The sequence below is a fragment of the Sus scrofa genome, chromosome 4 (genome assembly GCF_000003025.6).
Source record: "Sus scrofa isolate TJ Tabasco breed Duroc chromosome 4, Sscrofa11.1, whole genome shotgun sequence".
In the NCBI taxonomy this organism is placed as follows: domain Eukaryota; kingdom Metazoa; phylum Chordata; class Mammalia; order Artiodactyla; family Suidae; genus Sus; species Sus scrofa.
This window is the reverse complement of record NC_010446.5, coordinates 112069650-112089825: the sequence shown is the minus strand read 5'-3', so window position 1 is coordinate 112089825 and position 20176 is coordinate 112069650. Positions and strand designations below refer to the sequence as shown.

General features: G+C 40.0%; 1 protein-coding gene and 1 long non-coding RNA gene across 2 annotated transcripts in view; one reads left to right on the top strand and one right to left on the bottom strand.

Moving 5' to 3' along the window:
- The window catches only part of VAV3 (vav guanine nucleotide exchange factor 3), a 377763-nt gene that overhangs the window by 113008 nt on the left and 244579 nt on the right, over positions 1-20176 (bottom strand). Inside the window, 2 exon segments of the mRNA XM_021090110.1 lie at positions 9146-9191; positions 14632-14657. Coding sequence (XP_020945769.1) covers positions 9146-9191; positions 14632-14657 — 72 coding nt within the window.
- Positions 11498-17018, top strand: LOC110260360. The gene is made up of 3 exons (XR_002343541.1): positions 11498-12598; positions 15224-16030; positions 16556-17018. It is a non-coding gene; the product is annotated as an uncharacterized LOC110260360 (long non-coding RNA).

Here is a 20176-nt window from a genome sequence, read left to right as displayed (position 1 = left end):
GGGCAAGACCTGTGACTTGGCCTGTAGCCAATAGAAAGGTGATGGGATGTCTTGTCCGTGATTGTGTCATAGAAGACTTAATTTTCCATTCTTCTAGGAGACTCTCTCACCTTCTTGGCTTGTACACTTTGATGAAACAAGTAGCCATGGTGGAGAGGACACTGTCTGGCTGACAGCAAGCTAGAGATTGAAGACCTCCATTCAACAGCCCCAAAGGACCAGAACCCTGCCCACAAGTACATAAGTAAGCTGCGAATGGATCCTTCCTTGGCTGGGCCTTCAGATGAGACGTAGCCCTGGCTAAACTCCTGAGCGAGGTCTTAGGAGAAACCCTGAAGCCAAGGACACAGCTAAATGATGCCCAGACTTCTGACCCACAGAAACTGTAAAATAGAAAATGTGCCTTTTTAAGCCACTAATGTATGGTCATTTGTTACACAGCAATAGAAAATTAATATAGGAGTGTATAAGTATTAATAGTAGTCACACCACCACCACCACCATTATCTACAGAGCACTTACTATGTGCCAAACCTTGTGGATAAATGCTTTACCTATTATCTCATATCATCTTCACAATGACAGGAGGAGGTGTCTGCTACTATTATCCCCCATTTTAGAGATGATAAAACAGGTTTCCTGGTCCAAGATTATACAATTAGCAAGTGGGGAGGGCCTGACAAAGCCAGATCTATGCCACTGCAGAGCACTCAGTCTAAACGACTGAACAGGGCTGCCTCTGATGATTATTAATGTTCAAGTAAGTGAAAATGCCTAGGACAGTCAGCCCTCCCTGTGTGCAGATGCAGAACCCAAAGGTAGGGATGCCCACCATACTATGCCATTTTGTATAAAGGACTGGAGCATCCGTAGGTTTTAGTTATCTGTGGGGTGTCCTAGAACCAACCCCCTGTAGATACCAAGGGACGACTGAGCAGACAGAACTAGGAAAGGTTCTTTCTTCTGGTTCCTTCCACATCACTCCTTTATTGCCACAGGGGCAGGTTATGGCCTAAACTTAATGCTTCAAGGGCTGCATTGTCTGGCTCTCTAGTGCTCTCATCCTGACCCTTCCAGTGGGGAGGAAACTTTTCTTCCCACCTGCCTCCACGAAATACGCCATGTTAGCTCTTGTTTCACCAGTTCTCTATTTTGATGAGCCAATCAACACTAATGTGTATGTAGGTAACCGTGGAACAAAGGATTATCTCTTTACAGAAACAGAGATCCTCCATCTAAAGAAGAATATCACCCTGAGAATTTAGGTACAACAACAGGGTTATGAGAAGATACTGCAAGGTAAGAACTTATTTTTCTTGGTAGCCCTGCAAATGAAAGCAATGAGTTGGGATGAGACTTGGTCAAGAATCTCCATTTCTCATTTTAGGTACATTCCTCAGGATGGACCTCGTTTGATACTAGAAAACACTCAAACAGAAGAACCTACACATGGAAAGAGAACAAGGTAGGAGAGGTGGAAAACCCAGCCACAGTGCGTCCAAGGAGGAAAATATCCGAAACTCATACACAATAACAAATGTACATTACATCGGCTCAAGCCAAGCTTCTGTTCTTTCTTTCCCCCTTCTGGTAAGCACAGTCGTTCTTTCTTAAGGAAAGCAAACTTCATGTGAAAAGGCTGGGTCAGCCCCCTCCCCTTGTTGGAGTGGGCACAGAAGCCTGATGGGTAATCCCAGGTCCCCAGGCTGCAGTGATGGCCTCAGAGATGAGAGCGATCTGGGCCAGGCCAGTGAAAAACACCTTGGGAGTTTTGTTAGATTTACTGGAGAAAAGGTGTTCTGTTTTCTCTGGAATTACTAGCTTTGAGGAACGGAGTGGCTGACTTTGCTTCCAAATGAGACAAACCTGCCTGAGGTGCCTGTTGACAGAAAATCACAGGGAAGAAAGGAAAACCAAGAACAAGGAGAAACAGGACTGGATGATATCACTGGAGCCCCTAGATCTAACTCTGCCTAAAGCTAAACATGCTCCACTTCAGTGACCTAAGTCTCTAAATCCTCTGCTCTTTTTTCCCCCTAAACTACAGATCTTCTCTTACGACGGGGTCACATCCTGATAAACCCATCATAAATTGAGAATATAGTTAAGCTGAAGATGTATTTAATAATCTAACCTACCAAACATCATAGCTTAGCCCAGACCTACCTTAAATGTGCTCAGAACACTTAGGCTAGTTTACAGTTGAGGAAAGTCATCTGACACGAAGCCCATTTTACGATACAGTGTTGAATATCTCGTAATTTATTGAATACTCTGTTGAAAGTGAACAACAAAATGGGGGTAAGCATTCAGGTTGTTTACCCTGTGATCCCGTGGCTGCTTGGGAGCTGTGGCTTGATGCTGCTGCCCAGCCTCTCTGAGACTATCACTCTGCATGCAGCTAGCTGGACAAAGATCAAAATTCAAAATTGGAAGTACAGTTTCTATTAAATGCAAAATGCTCTTACACCATCATAAAAATAAAAAATCATTCGTCAAACCACCTTAAGTCTGTAGTCTGAAATGGATTTATGCCACTTGACAAATAAGAACACACCAGGTGAGGCAGAAATGAGGTCAGAATATCAAACCTACTAATAGACCGATAACTTTAAATTATCTGTAGTTCCACGTAAATGCACTTTTATGATTATACTTGTCAGATGTCTTGTCTCCCTGCCCTGTGGGAGACAAGTCCCATAACAAGTCTCCCTTACCCTACTTTCCCAGCCAAAGACTCCATTCAAAATTCGCCACACACACTTTGGTGGTTCGTCATACACTGCAGAGTATTATTGTTTGACACATTTATGTTTGTATGTCTTATCTCTCCAACAAAATGCCAAGGTCCCTGAGGACAGGGAAACTTGCATATGTTTCTAATATCTCTGCAGAAAAAAATTAGTCTCCAAAAAAAGAAAAAAAATTATCTGTAAAAGACAAGTATAAGAACCTAACAGAGTTAAGGACCCAGTGTTGTCTCTGTGAAGTCGTAGGTTCAATCCCTGGCCTCACTCAGTGGGCTAAGTATCCAGGGTTGCCTTGTCTGTGATGTAGGCCAGCAGCTGACCCCTGGCCTGGAAACTTCCATATGCCACAGGCGTGGCTGTAAAAAGAAAAAAAAGAGAGTGAAGAAAAAAGAAGAACTTAACATCAGCTTTTCTTTTTATTTAAATTAAAAATTTAAAAGTCACTTGGTTTGAATACACAGAAAGATAAGTAATAGCCAGTATGAGTCATTTTGACAGAAATTCTACAAATTCCATTCCAACGTTCTGATTGATGTGGTAACTCTTCTCATTATTTGGATACAGAACTACTATAAAATTATCAACAAGTATGATACTAAGAATACCTTTATCAAGGTCCGCTTTCCCCGTATCAAGCGGGTATTACTTGTATCAAATATTGTTATTTGAAGCCAATAGTTTTGACTCAACTAGTTCTTTTCATTACCCTCACTTCAGACTGAAGTTCTGCAACAAGATTACTGATTCTCAGAAGCTGTTGGCTCATAAGAGATTTCTGAAGTTTCTCTGTCTCCTTAGTGTTACATGACATATGCTTTTGCTTCTGAAACGGTGTATTTGACTACCAAGCCCACAGATGCAGCAAAGGAATCCAGGCCATACCTGACCTTCCAAGTGAGGAATGATTTTGTGATAAGTGTTAAAAGCAGCTTACTGGGTTCAAGACTTCCTTTTGAGAATATTTTTTCTAAATATGTCATAGATAGTTACTTAATTTTCTAAGTCGTAATTATCCTAATAATAGAAATTATGTTAGAAGTGCCTAAATGATCCAGAAGGAGGTTCTGTATGGAATACACCAAAATGTTTTTATTTCAATAATCCCATTACTGAGGCTGTGTTTCCTACCTAAGTCCCCCTGGGTATGTCTTCGAATAGTCACCTTGCCCTCGTGCCTACGCTGGGGATACCTGAGCAGAGTAAAAGACGGGGCTTGGCAAGGCGTGGGCAAACCTGCCAGACCACAGCAGCGGTGACCCTTTGTGAGCTTGGAATGAAGCTTTAAAGGGAAAAATAAATCCCTCCCAAACCAAAAAAGATGTGAGGAAGGATGGTGATATACATTTCTGAAATCTGTCATCCTAGTGATGGGAATTAGAAAAGCAGTCCTGAAAATAACTACAAGGGGATCAAATGCCTTAGTGTAAAACTAGTCTTATTGTCCATAGTTAATAGAAGCTTGAGGAAAACAGCTATTTTAAAAACCGGAGCAGCCTGCCCAGCACTCGTGCACAGCTTGGATTTCTCATTTCTCTGCAATGAATCTTAATCACTGGGTTCTATTGTCCCAGTTTTTTGAAGCTCACTCTTTCAATGTGAAATATATTTTTACACATTTACAATTATGCTCCCAATATTTAGATTAGGATTTATGTTTGATAAGAAATTAGTTTTAGAGGTGACAGAAAAGACAGAAGGAGGTTTGACTGATTAATATGGAAATACTGTAATCTATGGACACTTTATTACTTATTTATTAGAGACAAAAGCTCATTTAATAAAACCTTCAAGAATATACATTTATCTCACTCAAAAAAAAAAAGAAAAAAGAAAAGTCTATTTTTAGATTAGTAATTGTAAAAATTCCAGGTTGCTGTTTTTCTTATCAATGTTTTCTATTTGGAAATTAAAAAGATAAAATTTCTCTATTGAGCAAAGTGGCATTATATTTAAAAGCAAATCTAAAAGAAATCAACATTTCTATTTAGATTTGGAATGAGTCTACCAATCCTTTGAAATTAAAACATTAGGAAAAGTGTCCTAAATTGTAATTCAGTGCAAAAAACCAGCGTAGCAAAAATTATATTTATATAAATGAAAACATATATAGACAACTCAGCTTAAAAGCAACTTAGCCCACATGTGCGTCTCTCTTTTCCAATTCCCTTTGCTTTTTTACACGTATTACATAATTAGGTCTTTTTATGTTTACCAGACTATTCTCTAATTGGTTTTACAACACTATACCATAGTATAATGAATCAGTATAAAAACAGAATATTAAAATATTTTATATGTACATTCATATACATGCATTTATGCAATCAAGACTTTGTGTTTGTATCTGTTTTTCCTTAGGCAGACTATAAATTGTGGAGAGGGGCCATGTTTTATAATTAATGACACTGCTGGTGCTTATTGTTGTATAAAACACAAGGATGGTAATGAAAAAAAGATTTCTTGAATTCCTTTCTTCATCCAAAACAAACAGGAATGGCATTCTCTACCAATCCTATCCACCTGAAAGAGAAAGTGACCGTCTTTGAAGATGTTTCTAAGGAACAGTAAGACGTCTCCTCCATGAATAAGACAAGACAGGGTTTCCAAGCCACATTTTCCTCTTTGTAATCAAGAGTTTAACAGGGAGCCCATGACAAGCACGAGCTCTCAGAACTCTTTTTATCCGTTTAACCACTATCTGTGCATATACTCTTCAAGGTTATCGCAAATCCCACGCGTAACTTAAGATCAGAAGGAAAACGAGGGACCTCAACATTTTCCCATCCTCTCCATCTAATCTGTAAGCAGCACAGCACAGAACAGTGGCCTGAATTTTTTTTAAAGCTGCTGACTGTGGACTTAAATACAGGATGCTATGAGCTTCGCAAATAGGAGACAGTTTTGCAATAGTCTCAAAACGCGGACTTGATTAAAAGAATAGATGCCCTGGTATACAGATTTGCCACATGCAAACTAAAATAAAGCTTGTATCTTATATACTTAGACAGAAGGAAAGTTTTAAAGCTCGGTATTAAAATTTAATTGGTAATTCTGACCTTGAGTGCCACTTTAGGTGAAAATTATTGCACCAGTACTCAGATTTTCTTGAGATTTATGATCTCATGTTCTTGAAAAAGGCCTAGCACCTCAATGTTCCTGAAATAATTGATCTGTCTCTTACAAGTGTTATTTTCCTGAAACCAACATCTGTCTCAGGAAGAAAAGTACCAACTGATGAAAATACCCTGCTATATTTAAAAAATCCAAAAGAGCTACCAGAATTTGCATCTAACACATTACTGTATTTATAAAAGCAGGCAAAATTGTAAATTGATAAATTACCTAGCACACAACAGAAGACAAGAAAAAGTAAACTAAACAGCAGAGCCATTTGTAAGTATTATCTACAAAGATTAACTACAATTATTAATAAAGAGTGAATGTTTTAAGTGTGCAAATAAGCCACAGTGCAAACCTACATCTCACATCTTTCTTGCTTTGAATAGATCTCACAATATATGCTTTCTGCCTTGGAAGTTTTTCTTCTTTTCTTTCTTTATTGGGTCACAAACACTACTAACTTCACCAAAAAACTCTTGACAACCACCGTAGATTGTGACTCTTCTTAAAGATAAGCAAAATATGGAAGCCATCAGATAAGCAGGGAATAACAGCAAATCTGAAAATGACTGATAATGTAACTTCTAGCTTTACAAAATTCTAGCAAATATTATTGATTGTCTTACACATGATGAAATGTCCAATATGAAATAGCATGCCCTACCACAACGTAATTATAAAAATTGCCACCTCTTAGCATTTATACATACCTGGCACTGTTACAAGTTCTTTTCATATATTAACTCAGGTAATGCTCACAACAACTTTCTAAGGCTGACACTCTTACTAGTCTCCTTTTACGAAGGAGGAAACTACAGCACAGAGAAGAAGCAAAATGACAAAGGTCAACAGCAAGTAAACAGCTAAGCTGGGTCCCCAGCCCAGGCAATGTGGTTGCGAGCCAATGCTTCCTGCCAGTGGACTATTCCATAGTCCATGTGTATACTGGTCAATTTTTCAGAAGGAGGAATTTAAAAAGCCAGGAGACAATGCATGCAGAAAAGGTATTTAGCCATTCATCAACTCATTTAGTAAATATTTATTAAGCACCTACTATCCAAAGAACGATGCATTGAGTTCCTTTCCAAAACAAATGATCTATGGAGAAGAGACGTAACTTACCTTTGTACATGGCTCTGAAATTTGGACCTGGTGAAGTGGTTACATCTGACCTCCCAAATTCTTTAATCACTGTTTCTACAAGCCCTTCCAAGTGAGGCCCTAGACTCAGCAGTCAGCATGTTAACCCTTGGAGAAGTCCACTAAAATCTTAAAAGAGAAAAGATTAAAGGACCTTTCACGGTAAAAACACTAGTAGCAAATAAGGCCCCTTAGAAGGAGTTTGTCCCGGCAGAGGACATCTCAATGTTTTCGATTCCCTTGTTTAAACACCCTGGGGGTGAAACATCTCCCACACAACGGTGAAAAATCTTAACAAAAGTTGTATCAGGATCCCCTCAGTGTAAAACAGTTATCAAGCAAGAGTTAACTTGGAGGAATAACTCGCCAACAGAAAGAAGCAAAGATGCAAAAGGCAACCAACCCCAAACTCGAAATTCATGCCTAATGTCAAAAGACCCCTAAAGGGAGAAATGATTTTTACACCAGGATCTACAACAAGCTAGACCAACTATTTTTTTCAAAACTGTGGGAAAACGAGAAAACACTCATATATATTTACTATACCTAATGGAAAGCTACATTTCCCCCCAAATATAACATATAGCACCACTTCTTTTATATTTCTCAGTTTATTCTCCATGAATTCTAAAAACTTTGGACAAACAGATACATACCAGAAGAGTTACATACCTATAGAAACCCATCACCTTTAGGATAAAGGAAGATAAACTATTTTATTATTGGTCCACTTTGTCATATTTATCATCTGTAAATTCATTATACTTCTCTTGAAATAATCTAAGGGCTCCTAAAACTTTTGGCTCTAAAGTGCACTGTTCATGGTCAAATGTGTTCCTACTGACACACTAGAAATATACAAGTGCATTTCCGTGGAGGGAAATGGATTAAATGAAAAGGTCCATAGGAGAAAGAGAAAATACTTTAAAACAATATTTATAAAGTTTCATTTCCAGGAACACATATCCTTTAACTCATACAAAATAAAGAACACAATATTATGTTCAGAGTCATACACTCTTCCTACTAAATAACAGAAGCCATCATTTTAAAATATTACAGAGTCTTCTGGAAAGGGTGTTGTCTTGGGAAAGGCAGAACCAATAAAAAAGTAAACCAGAACCCCTATTATTTTTTTTTAATGGCCTTAATTTTGTTCCATACCGAAAAGATTTAAACCGATCTCAAGACACAAGTGAGGCAATTTCTAACCAGAGGCAACAAAGCTCCTATAAATCTTTTCAAACAGCTCATAAACCGGCAGTGCTACCATGGGTGTGGTTTCAGTTAAAAGCTATAATGCTTTAAAAGCTAAACTTTACAGCTATGCGAACAGTGTTTACGATGAGAAAACAAAACACATGACCCAGATTATTTTCCAGCAAGACTGCTCTATACTTCATGTTCCACTTGATTTATTATCAAGTTCATATACATGGAATCTTTTAGCCATGAATACCTTTTACTTACCCACAATAATATGACCATATACATAACAAATCTTTGGTAATTAAACTGTAGAAGGCATTGCTTAATGGATGAAAAAATAATTATAGGAAAATAATGACAGGGCCAACCTCATGCTATTAAACAGGAAACAACTGAATGCCCTCTGCAGCTGGAGAACTGTTCTCCAGAAAGGACACGTGTTCATAAAGTCCTTAACCTCATTCTTCTATTATAAAATGGCATAGATACAGGATAAAGGAAAGTATTTTTCCAAATTGGGAGGGTACCAAAGTTGTCTGTTTTATGAACTTCCCCAACCCCTCAGCAAAAAGCGGATTTTTCAAGCACCAGTTCGCTGGTTGTTTTTCTAGATTTGGGAGGGCACCGGGAAAGGGTGTTGGACATGTAAGCATTAACCAGGCACCATTACACCCTGAGGCTGCTCAGTAAGCAGATCACCAGCTCAGCTGCCGATGGCGGACAGACCCAGGTCCTGAGGGTCCCGCATCACGTGACCCAGCCCTAGGTCAATGATTTACACAGTAAATGGTCACCTCCTGGTCACACGTTCTACACCAAACTGCAAGGAACAAAGGCCAACAAGCTGTCTGACCTTCTCCAGCAATTTCCCATTACTTTCATAATCACTTAACCGCAGAAAGGATTAGAGATGTATTACCACACACCTGGATCCACCTGTCTGGAGGGTCTTCGGAGCCCATTGGTCCGTTTCTGTGCAGAAAGGTAAACAAAGCAAAACAAAGGTTCTGTATTATCGAACTGTATTACTCTGTGACACTTTAAAGAACAGCAAATGTTGCACTTTTTTTTTCTTCTCCCATTTAAAAGTATGGCTACATTTGATCAAAACACTTGTTTCCAAAGTTGGTTCTTGTACTTTTTTGTAGCTGTAGTAAGTCTTCCACTGGAACACATTACATGTGATGAGTCGCTGATATAACACTATGGGAAAGAGATCTCTTTCCAGTTGCCTTCTCTGGTTATTATGACTCATTTTTTTTTTAAAGTCATAATGACTTCAGGAATTACGAAAACAAAGCCCAGGCAGCCATTCCTGCTTAGAAAATGCTCCCAGCCAAGACACATGGTCGCTAAAACTCTAACACAGCTATTTCTGAGGCCTGACAGACCAGAATCTGGAGAAAGGACACCACCTCCAAACAAAGATCTCAAGCTCTGATTTTAGCAAACACTTCAAGGAGCATGGTGTTGTAATTATGGACTGGTAATACTCGAATATCTTAAGAAACAAAACAGGCATGCAGCTTGTGAACCATGAAAATAAATTCTTACTGTGGAAGGGCACCCATAAGAAAAATTGTGCATTACAAAAATTATAGATAAGATACAAAACCAGAAAGGCTTTAATGCTTTGAAAATGCCTGGTTACACGTTCAATATCACAAGGATTAAATTCATTCCTACCTAATAACTATGGTAACCTCACTAATTAATAAGGGCTTGATTTTCACTTTTTGCTATATAACTGAATGAAATGCTCAGTCTTTAGCATATAATTCACAAAAGCAATTTCTCTGCATGCTGGCGTTTGTGCCTGTGCATGGAGCCTTGGTTTCACTCAGAGCAGACTTGGCTTCTCCTGAGTACACGTTAGCCACGGGTTTTTCTAAGGGTTCCTCCTGTTGTTTTTATTCACAAGTTATAAGGATGAGATGGGGGCTTACAGCCTTACAATGGGCCTCCAAGCAGATTTCAGGGTCTTCAGGGGAAAGCAAACTGGAGAACTCTTTAAAATATATATACATTTTGTTTTGAACCCAACTCCTTTCAAAATGGATTTGGGAAAGCCGAATATGATCACTGAATCAGCCCCGAAGCTACATTGCACAAGAGGAATGACTGTACTGAAGAAAACTAGTATAAAGACAGCCATTGTGAGTGAGGCAAAAATAGCACACTGAGCTTCCTGGCAGCCAAGCACAAAAAGGGGAAGCAGGGCGAGTTGCAGATTCATATCCAATCACCTGGAAGAAACCTGCTTTAAAAAAATTCTATCTAAAATTTGATAACATTTTTGAGCTCCCTATATAAGTGACAGTATTTTCAACAGGAAAATAGCTACTGACGGATGTCCTGTGGCTACTTACTCCCTGCACTTCCGGCCACCTTCTTCATGTACAACAGAAGCGGTCTCTCCACCACTCTTATTCCTCCTCTGATCAAAGTGCTCGAGGCAGAAAGGAATCCAAACATTGGGTCTTATTCCCACTATCCCCAAACTACTTAAAAACTGTTAACTTGGAGAGTGAAAAAGAGCACTTGAGTTCAAGAGCAAGTCTCTATTACCTTGAAGTTAGGGTTAAAATAGGGAACAAGGTGCAACTAGTAAAAGTAAGACTCCCCTGGAGTTCCCGTCGTAACTCAGCAGAAGCAAATCTGACTCGTATCCATGATGACGCAAGTTCAATCCCCTGACCTCGCTCGGTGGGTTAAGGATCCAGCATTGCCGTGAGCTGTGGTGTAGGTTGCAGACACGGCTCAGATCCTGAGTTGCTGTGGCTGTGGTGTAGGCCAGCAGTTGCAGCTCTGATTTGACTTCTAGCCTGGGAACCCCCATATGCCGCGGGTGCAGCTCTAAAAAGCAAAAAAAAAAAAAAAAAAAAAAAAAAAAAAAAAAAAAAAGAGAGAGAGAGAGTAAAGCTCCCTAAGTTCAAATTCAGACACTGTCCCTTGGCAACTGTTTGATTAGAAGCAAGTTAGTTCAAGTCTCTATGCCTGTTTTTCATCTATAAAATGGGAATAATAATAGCACCTACTTTATAGCATGTGTGGTAAGAATTGAATGAGTTAATTTATGTTAAGCGCTTGGAACAGTTCCTGACACATAGGAAGGATTATGAAGTGATAGCTTATTATTATTGTCATTATTAATTTCATGATTTTTTGTAGGTGTAAACTCAGATAAATTACACATTCCACTAAAGTATTGCCTTACTATTTATACTTTAGGTTTTTCCTCCTAATAGTCACTGAAAATCAGTGATTCTAAAAAGAAACTTTTTTCGCTTCCTTTTTTTTTTTTTTTTTTTTTAAACAAATTTTCTACAGGAAGAGTAAGCAGTAGACTGAGCTATGAGCTGGTGCATTTAATAAAAAGAGAGAGAATTTCGGCTACTAAGACCAGGTACATTTGGAGAGTTTGAGATTTAATACACTTGAAAGGCATCTAAAAAAGCATTTTATACTGTAAAAAAATTATCAGAAATGTTTAACAGAGCGTATTTCAACAATTTCAAAATGCAAATTTCAACTGTCATTCTGTCATATCCCATCCAACATGTTCCTCTTCTCCACCTATATTCTGAGAAGCCTGGGACAGAGCTGGACAAGACCCTGTCCCTAGAGGGAGAGGAGGGAATAGCTGGTAGCACTGGTAGCAACCCATGGGAGCTCTGAGTCCCAGTGCCACCTGCCCCCCCCACCAAGATCAGAACAGTCTTCAGAACATTCAGAACCTTCTCTGAGCCATCTAAAAGGGGGGTGGGGGAGAGGAGACAACCAACCACCCTAATTTTATTCCTTGCTGCATCACCTATTACCTGGTCTTTCTTTAAAAGAAATCCTTTTATGGTCCAAGAATCTTTCTTCTTGCCTTTTTTGGGGAGAAAGCAAGTTCTCTCTGTTGATTTTTACCAACAAAGCAAGTAAAGTTTCATTTGCTACATGACACTGGTTTTGGTTCCTTCACCTGTCTCAAAGGGTAGGAAAACCTATGTTAAGGAATGGATTTTTAAGTAGCTATGTCTTGAGTAGATATGCAATGATAACGTTGCTTCCTGGAGCCACAAGGGGCTTCGGCAAGTCTGCTCCAGGACGGGATGCAAGATGGACAGCCCAGGTGCGCTAAGGGAGGCCCTCGGATCTGTGGCTGTTGAAAACTGACCTACCTCGAGAATTCACCAGTCATGGCTAATGAAAGGGAGCGAGACAGGACTACAACGAAGTATACGGAGAAAAAGAACACCTTCAAGAGAAGGGGGAAAATATTCACAGAGCTTCCCAAAGGACTTCATCGTTTACTTCTGGGAAGAATCTCGAACATCACAGAAGCAGCTGCCTCGGAGAGTGAAGACCTTCCACGAAGTCGTGGGGTGGAGGTATGGAGGGAACATTCCATCCCATTCCTTTGCTACACTTCTCCCTTAAGCTCAGCTAAAATTTCCAAAGAGGTTGGCCAGTATAAGATCTTACAAGGTCCATCCAAAGTGGAGATTATTGGCAGACTCACACGTTAAATAAAAATTACACTTATATTCAAAAGTTAAGCAAGTCACTAAAAACACTGATGCTACATTTTTTTTATTTTTATTTTTTTTACATTTTTTTAAATCAATGTGAAAATTAATTCCTTTCATAATAGGCTTACATGTCATTTTAAAAAATATGTCATGGCTGGAGAGAATTATTTTGTGTCATGCAAAAATATTTAACCACGTCTTATAGCACATGTTCTTTGTGTAAATACGCCCACTTCTCATTACTTAAATGAAATTAAGTGAAATCATCCTCCCTGGGGGAAAAAGTAATACATATATGTAGGAGGATAAATGTAAAGTAATATTGAGTTAAAGTTTAAGGCTCTATGAAGAAGCCTATCTCAATAATCTATTAACAACACAAGAGCAAGAGAAAGAAGGCTACTTTCCAAAATTGGCATTGGCATTGCTAGAAGAATCCTTATAGTTCTGATGAAAAAATCTTACCTGTCAACTAAACACTAAAACAAAACAAAACAAAATTACATTAATTTATTTTTGCCCTAGAACTTGCATGACCTATTTTCAAAATATTATTACCCTATTGTGCTTTCTTTGAGCTAGATTCTAAATTCTAAAATTTGGCCAACTGATAACACAGAAAGGGTGCATGTGAATTTCCTCACCTCATATTCTTGATATCCTATAATGTACAAAGTATGTGCCCATGCAAAAAGTAAAAGCAATTACCTCTTGTTTGACATCTTGCTGTATTTTTCATTATTTTTACCAGCTTTATAAATGCCAGGCTATAATACTAATATTATACCACTCTTAATGGGATACAGTTGTTACTGTGTTAAAATCATTTGACATAGAATGTTTTTTGTCATTCTTGTATTCTGAAATTCTCAGATTACTGTAGTTCTGGTCCACATAACTAATCATGGACATTTTACATTTTAATTTTGTTTTTTTGGGGAGGTCAGGTAAGAAATGATTACTTTTGGTTGAAGGCCAAGGCACTAGTTGCCTATAATCTGTCCTATTTTTCATTCTTTCATATTCTCCTAAAAAGAGCTGTATTCGGAGAGGTGACAGGGACCTCCTACTTCTAAGCCATTAGATCTCAGACTCTGTGTTAAACCAAAAGGAAATGTTATCAGATTTTGAATTGATCAATAAGACATGATATGAATCACGTTCGTGTTCAAAGGGAAAACTAGCAGAAACATGAAACCACATCCTTAGACAGAGGACCTCAGAACTATTTACTACCAGAAAACGCTGGGCAGTGACAGTGTTTCAGGTGGGGGACAGGTCTATGGGCCTCCTGGGACGAAGGTCACCCTTCTTTCTGTCCTCAAGAATCAAAGCTATTCCTCTCAAGGGAATGCCTTTCAGGTGCAAGAAGTTTTATCAGCATCGTGGTTTATGGAATTCTGCAGCTGGGAAACCAGGCGATCGTACCCCCATATTAGTGCCACAACATGGCTACGATATTTGTTTGAAATTTACCTGCATAAATGAGTACTTAAAATTCTGGAATGCCCCATCTCACACACATTCTTAGATCAAATATTCACATTTCTCCTCACCTCAGATCTTCAGATGGTGACTGAAAACTCCTTTGATTTAACCTGTGCATTTCACTCACAGGCACTTCGTTGCTCACTCTCTCTCTGTTTCCACCCATTTTATTTTTAACATTTTATGAAAGTGTAGTTGATTTACAGTGTTGTGCCAATTTCTGCTATCCAGCCTAATGACCCAGTCACGCATATCTATACATTCTTTCTCTCATACTGTCATCCATCCTGTTCTATGTTCCGACCTATTTACACGTTCAACATTCTAGAAGGTGGACCCTGCTTAAGTCAGCAAACAATCTGAAATGCAAAAGTTACATAAAAAATTTTAAATGTTAATCTTACCTCAGGTGGTTTGAGCGTCCCTTGTTCTGAAACAAACGTAAAAATTGGCATTGTCAGTGCAGTTACTTTGTTTGGTTAGCAACCTTAGCTTGCTCTCTGCAGCCCTGGTAAAACACTACTGCTTTGTTTTCCTTGTGATACCTGTAATATATTTCCAGGGTCCCTCAGGCTGGGCTAGTAATTGTTTTGCAACCCGGTTCTCTTGCCTTATTGGTTTGTCAGGAAAGTGACTCATAGTACTAAATGACTTCTAGGTTATGCTTAACTTTTTCAATTGTTTATTAAGCAATGTCAATCCAACCGCATAAAGCTCCTTAAAACAGGGACTTGCACTAAATTTATGTGCATAAGAGCAAGCTAAGTGGGAACCTTTCTTTCAACACACTCAGTTTTAAGAATCTAAACACTGTAAATGTATTGCATGGACTATACCGAATGCAAATCTGACACATACGGTTTGCATTATGAATTTTTCTTCAGTAAGGGGCTATAGCCTTTCATTTTCATGGAGGGGCGGATACAGTTTGATGTAAAGATGGAAATTAAAAACTGACCGGATTTGATCGCCATGTCAATTTTCCTTTCCTCACAGTTTACCCGTCTATAAATAGAAACAACAATCTGCTGGCATTTCAGTTCCTGAAAATGACTAACAGGTACGAAGGGCCCTGAGATCTTCAAGCAAGGAACACGGCTCTGTCTGAGAGAAAAGGCACGCACTGCACGTGGCAAAGCTAGTGGGTGACATTTTCGCTTCGTTTCCCCACATCCGCAAGCACCTACACACGTTACTTCTCCAGACTGTGAAGGAGAACCCTTCATCATTTTGAGCCTAAGCCTATACTTTTTCCAACAAAATGGTCCTCTGAAAAAGGATCTGGGATGAGAAGATGACACGTGATGGAAACATCAGGAGAGAAAAGGCAGGTCTAAAAGGGGCTCTGTCAGCCTAAATCAATCTCGTCTAGCGGTTCCAAGAAGCCCCACAACCAGAGTTTAAGAGGAAAGATACCAGAACACCTGACTGGCTGTCACAGTCGGCTTTACACAGGAAGACTGCCTGGGGCTTGGAACAGGAGGTTTGGGGGGGTTTCTTTTGTTTTGCTTTTCAAAGGACTCCTCCTGATTAATGGAACGGAAGATGCATGGGCAAAAAGTCACCTTTCTGGAGAAAGGCAAAGTCTGCATTCCTTTGTCAGTTTCAAACCTTATCCCCTTAGCTTCTGAACGTTTGTTGCCAGGTCTGAAGTTGGCCTTCGCAGAGGACAGAAAGCTATTTCTCTTTGCCTCTCTGCCAGAAATATGCAAAGTTTTATAGGAAAGACTGAGAACTGGCTTGGGGAAAGGGTCTGTGAAAGGACCATTTGGTTGGATACTGTGTCCAGACTTCGAACCTGGGGTAAGTGAACTTGGGTGCCTAATAGACCAGTTGTGATACCTGTTTCACTGGTTTGACCTTATATGCCAGAAGAGCCCTAAACTACTTTCTTCAGAGTTAGAGAAAGACCCTGAACTGGAATCACAAACTGCATGAAGCACCAAACATGAGCGGAGTGTAAGTTTTCCATCCAAGGAAACTGAGGAAAACTTTTATGTATATGTCTATTTGTGTGCCTGCACCCACAGCATGTGGAAGTTTCCTGGCCAGGGATCAAACCCAAGCCACAGTAGCAACCCAAGCTGCTACGGTGACAATGCCAGATCCCTGACCTGCTGCACCACAAGGGAACTCCAGCTTTAATATTTCTAGGTGACCTCTAAAATGGGAAAACTTTAGACTTTTCAAGGTAAAAATTAACTTGCATTTCAGAAGTATCAAATTTTTCTTCCTGACTCTTTGCATAGAAGTGTTTTCTATGTCCTGTTATAGATCTGTTATACTATGCTTTAGCTGTATTTTATTTTGGCATGAAACCTATGACAGCCCACGTGGCAGTGGCTGGCACACCACGACCCAGGAGTGCTCTGGCTTTGCTCAGGAAGAGGGGACGATGGTATCGAAGGTGATGACCTAGCCGTGCAGGTATGTACACCTCGTTTCCCAGAAAGCACATCTGGGAACAGAAGCCCCTCATTTACAGGTCCTTCCCATCTTGCTGCGCAGGGCAAGCCAGCCAGCTCCTGGCACGAGTGAGAAGTGACCACAGAACGTAAGAGGCTGTAAGGTTCAGGGGAGGCATGAATGGAACTGGCAAAGTGAGGAAACAAACTAGACCCCACTGGCTACCTTACCCTACAATCCTGCCTTCATTTCTCCCCTCTTTGCATCTTATCAAGCAACTCAGCGTTCCTCAAGGTTCTTTTTCTTTTCTTTTTTTTTGTCTTTTTGCCATTTCTTGGGCTGCTCCTGTGGCACATGGAGGTTCCCAGGCTAGGAGTCAAATTGGAGCTGCAGCCACCGGCCTACACCACAGCCACAGCAACGTGGGATCAGAGCCGCATCTGCAACCTACATCACGGCTCACGGCAACACCGGAGCCTCAAGCCACTGAGCAAGACCAGGGAGCGAACCTGCAACCTCATGGTTCCTAGTCGGATTCGTCAACCACTGAGCCACGACGGGAACTCCTCCTCAAGGTTCTCATTGGATGCACCTGCTCTTCACAAAGCCTCTTCACTGTAAGCCAGATAGGAAAGTGGAAAGGGGGCTTTGTGCTGGATGCAACGCCAGCTCTGAGGATGTGAGTCCTTGACTGGGGCTCGCCCTTTCTTTGCCCCCCCCACCCCCCCACCCCTCCTCTCTCCCCCACCATCCAGGAAAGAGGCCCATTTCTTCCATGGACTCAGCCTAGGGCAGTTCACACTGTGATCTTGCTCGTGCTGGGCAGAGCACATAAATAGTGGCTCTTGCAAGTCCAGAACTTTTATTTAGTCATATTTCATGGCAGGGTTCTATAAATATTCTGAGGAAAGGGCAAAAGCCAAAGCGCTAGAAATAACTCTGAGAATCTGTTCTGAGTTCAGAAATTCTTACCCAGGCTCCTCTGTTTATACTTTGTACTTGCTCCAGTGGCCCTACCATCAAGCCGATCGGCCCCTTTACGAAAACAATCTAAATTCTGACAACCATATTGGTGTAATAGCAGAACTTACACCAAAGTAACCGTGATGAGAGACAGGGAAACTCAACTGCAACACGGCCTCCTACACTTTCCAAGCAAAAGTCTGCTCTGGCTGGAAAAAGAATAACGACCTCTTCTGATGAAGCATTCCATGCAAAAGTTGCTCTGATTGTGACGTCTCCAACACCACCCTTCATTTCCTCTTGATATGTGCCCAAAACTATGTTGGCGGGCACTCGGATCTCCAAAAGAACCTGTGTCTGAACTAGGCCTAATAAGGGCTGACAGCCACCCAATGGACTTGGGCTGAATTCTGACCAAATAGAAAGGTTGCTGGTTGAGATCTGCTGAAAAGGTCTCTCTCTTTTTCTCCTGGGAACTTCCTTAGGAAAGTAATTCAGTTCCTCAAGTTGCCAAAAATTTTTAATCCTCAGCTGGTCTTTACCCTGCAGCTGATTTCTAAGGCTCCGATGGATCAAACTATAAAATGTTCTTACCCTTTGGGAACCTTTCTAGATGGTGACGCAGAGGCCTCAAGGGTTTTATACCTTTTGCATTCTTTCATCATGTCCCAACTGGTTTACTGTAATTCAGAGAGGTCCTGTTACCAAGGTGCTTGGCGCTTTAGCAGAACCGTCTTCAGTGCCAGCACAGGGCTCAGTGTACATATTTGTGTAAGAGAAATGATTTTCACTGAGACTTTAGCCTCATATAATTCATTTGTTTAAACATAAAATTCAGTCCTATTATATTTGTTTTCCAGTACAGGTGGCTTCTCAATGCATACATTATTACACAATCTGCTTTGCCTCTTGTCTAAAGTTCTTCTTTTGGAGACTAAACAAATCCATGTCCATTTAGGTCATTTGTCTCCAAAGGGGCCACAGAAAAGAAATTACCAGTAGTGTTGTCCTCATGGCTAACATGCTCTTTTTTATGAGACATTCAATCTAAAAGACGGGTGGAATAATCAACTTTTGGAGGAAGTTGCACAAATGCTACTACATTCACCACTCAGATCCACAGCAAGATTCTGGGGTAGGGGGAAGACTATAACTAATACTTGAGAGAGGCTTTGACTTCAAGTTTTTTTTGTTTTATTTTTTCCTTTATGGCTGCACGCATGGCACACGGAAGTTCCTAGGCCAGGGACAGAATCCGAGCCACGGTGGCCGCGGGACCCTGTCTTTAACCCACTGTGCCAGGATCGAATCTGTGCCTCTGCAGAGACCTGAGCCACTGTAGTCGGATTCATAACCCACTGTGCCACAGCAGGGACTCCTGATTTCAAGTCTTTTCAGGTGCTCTAATAGGAATCCAACCATACAATAGTTTTTAGTTCTTTTTAATAATTATGAACATATTAAACTGACCCAAATAATTCAACAGAAGGAATAATAACTACCCTTGAGTATAAAATTGCCTTGATTAATTAAAAAAAAAAACTCCTAATTTATATAAGAGGTTTTAAATAATTTTAAATAGAGCCAAAGTCATTTTCTGGTTAAGCAATCAAGGATCAAGCTTCAGTTTATACAAAAGTAACATGATAAAATGTCTAGTGGTAGAAGGATGAAATAAAGTTAGACTCAAAGTTTATCTCTTATGATAAGATATCTCAATAATATTTGTAAAAGAGCTATTTCAGATGTCAGTTTGGGGTGCAGGTTCTAGGTAGCAATCCCGTGGTTTAAACCATTAGGATACCAAGGCCACTTCCTTCCATGTAGCAGTGGCTACAGCAGCAGCAGAGCAGCAGTTGGCCTAGATAAAAGAGCGATTAAACAGATAAGCAAATGGGGATCTGCTTCAGTTAAATACTAGAGCGGCTGAGGCTTGCAATCCCACTAAAGGAAAAAATGCATTAAACCAAAGCCGTCTGCTCCAGCAGTATTTGCCTTCCAATGTTACTTTCTTTGTTTAAAACAAGAGGATGCAAAGCAAGCTATATTGATCAATGGCAAGGTAAGAAGGGGCTTAGCTATATATTATCGTGGGGGAAAAACACAAATGCCCCCCCACCAAAAGTTGCAATCTAGGCCTAGATCTTCATGTACTGGGAGAAAGAAATGCCTCTCTAGAATTACATCAGCTTTGCAGTGACTTGTTGAGAAAGTCCCACATAATAGAGTTCATACCTATTCATTATTAAGGTTGGAAAATTTTGGCAGCACACTTCTGAGTCCGTGTATCTGTGTTGCTCACCAAGGTTGCCATGGTGACTGTGAAGGAGTCAACTCGGGTTCAGCAAAAAAAGAGAGTGGAACTGCCTGCTCTTTATCCATGCAAATCCTCAAATGTTAAGACACAAACTAATCACCCAACCTTCAAATTTATTTCCAAGTTGCATAGTTTGTCATATAAATATTTTTAAAAAAAACTTTAAAGGATCTTTTTTTAATACTTGAAATGTACTTGAGTTAATAATCTGTCATAGTCAAATATTAATAGGAATGAATTACTTCATGGAGAAATGCACTGCA